We start from the raw sequence: 2500 nt of genomic DNA on the forward strand, positions 1-2500 counted from the left end.
ACCGGAGGAATGGTCGTTGGCGGTGTCGGCGGTCTTCTTGGTGCTGCTGGTCCGCTAATGGCTGTTTCGTCAGGAATCGCTGGAGCCGGCGGTGCCGTTGGTGGTGTTGGTGGTATGGCGACTGGTATTGCTGCTGGAGGTGTCGCTAGCGGTGCAGGAGGAGGAGGAGGATCATCGAACTTGCGGCGTATGCGTAAGAAGGAACTGTTACGACAGTACTGCAACCAAGATCAGAACCAGGATGATCCCCAGACTGCCGCACTTATTCAGTCTGCCGAAGGCCATCACCATCATCACCATCATCATCATCATTTGATGCATCAAGCGCAAGGTATGCATGGCATGATGGGTGCCGGTGGCACTGGCTACAGCAATCGGACCACGGTCGGTTTCCCTAAGGCAGTTGAATCGCTCGGTACGATGCCGACGAAGGATGACTACAAGGAGTACGGTGGAATCCATCGGAAAAAGCTGTCCTCGAATGCATCCCGTGAACTACGCCAGCTAGGGCCGGCCGCACAAGGCATGGCTGGTGACCATCATCACCATCTCGAGATGATGGCAATGGATCGGCGGCGCGGTAGCGTTGGATCAGCTGGGGCCGGTAGCAATGGATCGGGCATCGGTAGTAACCTTCTCTCGATGTCAGTGATGGATCCGACGGCCGCGGGAGGAGTTGGTCCGGGTGGTAAGCGACGGTCGCGCAACAATCGAGCGACGAGCTCGATCGTGGCATCTGTCGTCGAGGAAGGGCAGCAAGTGCCGCAGCAAGCGCCGAAGCTGAAGATAAAGCTGGGTGCCGGTCTAGTTGAAGCAACAGGTGCCGGCACTGCCAGTGGTGGCAGTGTTTACGGCTTCGGAACAACGGCCGGCAGTAGCAGTCGTCCACCTAAGAAGCGCCTAGCTAGTAGCGTACTACCACCGAGCTTAGAAGATCTCAAGCGCGAATATATGATGTTCGCCGAAACGATGAGCTTCGAGGATGATATGGAAGCGGGTGGAGGAGCTGGTGCTGGTGCTGGCAATGCCGGTAGCAACCTTCGCCGTTCGACACAGGACACCGATGCCACCGCGCACAGTGGTGACGAAGATGAGCCAAAGGCAAAGAAGCACAAACACAAGGACAAGGAGCGGGATCGGGAACACAAGAAGCGTAAGAAGGAGAAGAAGCATAAGCGTGAAAAGGGCGAGAAGCAGAAGGTGGAGATCATTTCTGCGGCCACTGGTGGCGAAGCTGGTGCTGACGAAGGAGGCGATCAGAAAACTGCCCAAGGACCACCGCGTATCGTGATAAGGCTCGGGGTGAAGAAGGCTACGACGGCGGCTCAGCAGCATTCGGAAGAGTCTTCCTCGTCGGTTGTCGGATCCCAAACACCCGATCAACGAACGCAACAGCAGCAGCAATCGCGTGTATTGCCACCACCACCACCATCGGCACCGACCGGGGTCAATAGCTCAGGTGCAATCGATGGCGGCGGCGGCGGCGGCAGTAGTAGAAGCAGCAGTCGTCAACAGCAGAGCTCTCCCGAAACCGATCCAATAGCCATCGATCTTGCGGCACTGCATAACACCAACAATCTCGGCCAGTCGCTTGGTTCCAGTCCTACGTCGAATGATCGTGTCGCGGCGGCGCAAGCAGCTCCGGCTGAAAAACCGCTCATCACACCGATCCGACTCAAGCTGGCACGTAATTCGGCAGGCGGTGGATATGTGATGTCATCCAAGGGCAGTGCTGGTGGTAGTGGATCTGAGCGTTCGCTTCCAAACGTTACACCTCCGACTGTGCCCTCCGTTGGACCTAGCCCAAATCGGACAGGAATCTCACCATCCACGGAATCGTCCAACCCCAACCGGAGCGCGCTCAACCTGAGTTCACTCGATCTGTCGGCGGCGGCAGGGGCATCCGCAGCCAGCCGAAACATGATCGATCGTTTGCTAACGGCCGCCGCCAGTATGGCTATGGCGGGTTCGCCGAGTGCCAGCATTGCCGGCAATACAACCAACGCCTACGATCGACCATTGTCCTCGATAGAGCGGGATGCGGGCGATGGTAAACCGTCTGCCAATCTGCCACCGTCAATGTCCTTCAAAAGTTTGCTCGACTACGCAGCAAGCGCTGCCAACGCAAGCAACATCAGCAACAGTGGAAATACTTTCAGCACGGCAACAATGAGTGAATCCACCAGCTTTCTGTACGCCAACAGCAACACCACTAACACGATCGCAGCAGCACATCAACACCATCAGCAGGTATCGTTCAATCCATCGCCCGTCTCAATGCTACCCTTAGCCGCCCGCCAACCTTCAACGATAGCAACGCCACAACATCCTCATCTTCATCAGCAACAGCAGCAGCAGCACCATCAGCAACAGCAGCTCCATCAGCAGTTGACAAACCAACAGTCACAGCAGCAGGATCCGTCAGGAGGCAATAGCAACAACACGACGGCAACAAACAGCAGCAGCAGCAACGGCACAAAGAAGGACTGTGAGGTGCGAT

General features: G+C 56.8%; 1 protein-coding gene across 4 annotated transcripts in view; it reads left to right on the forward strand.

Moving 5' to 3' along the window:
• Nucleotides 1-2500, forward strand: part of LOC125956717 (PHD finger protein rhinoceros) — a 25558-nt gene that overhangs the window by 19994 nt on the left and 3064 nt on the right. For all 4 annotated transcript variants that reach the window (XM_049688833.1, XM_049688834.1, XM_049688835.1 and 1 more), the window contains exon 6: nt 1-2500. This exon is cut by the window's left edge and continues 10154 nt beyond it; it is cut by the window's right edge and continues 3064 nt beyond it. In XM_049688833.1, coding sequence (XP_049544790.1) covers nt 1-2500 — 2500 coding nt within the window.

The sequence above is a fragment of the Anopheles darlingi genome, chromosome 3 (assembly GCF_943734745.1).
Source record: "Anopheles darlingi chromosome 3, idAnoDarlMG_H_01, whole genome shotgun sequence".
Lineage (NCBI taxonomy): Eukaryota > Metazoa > Arthropoda > Insecta > Diptera > Culicidae > Anopheles > Anopheles darlingi.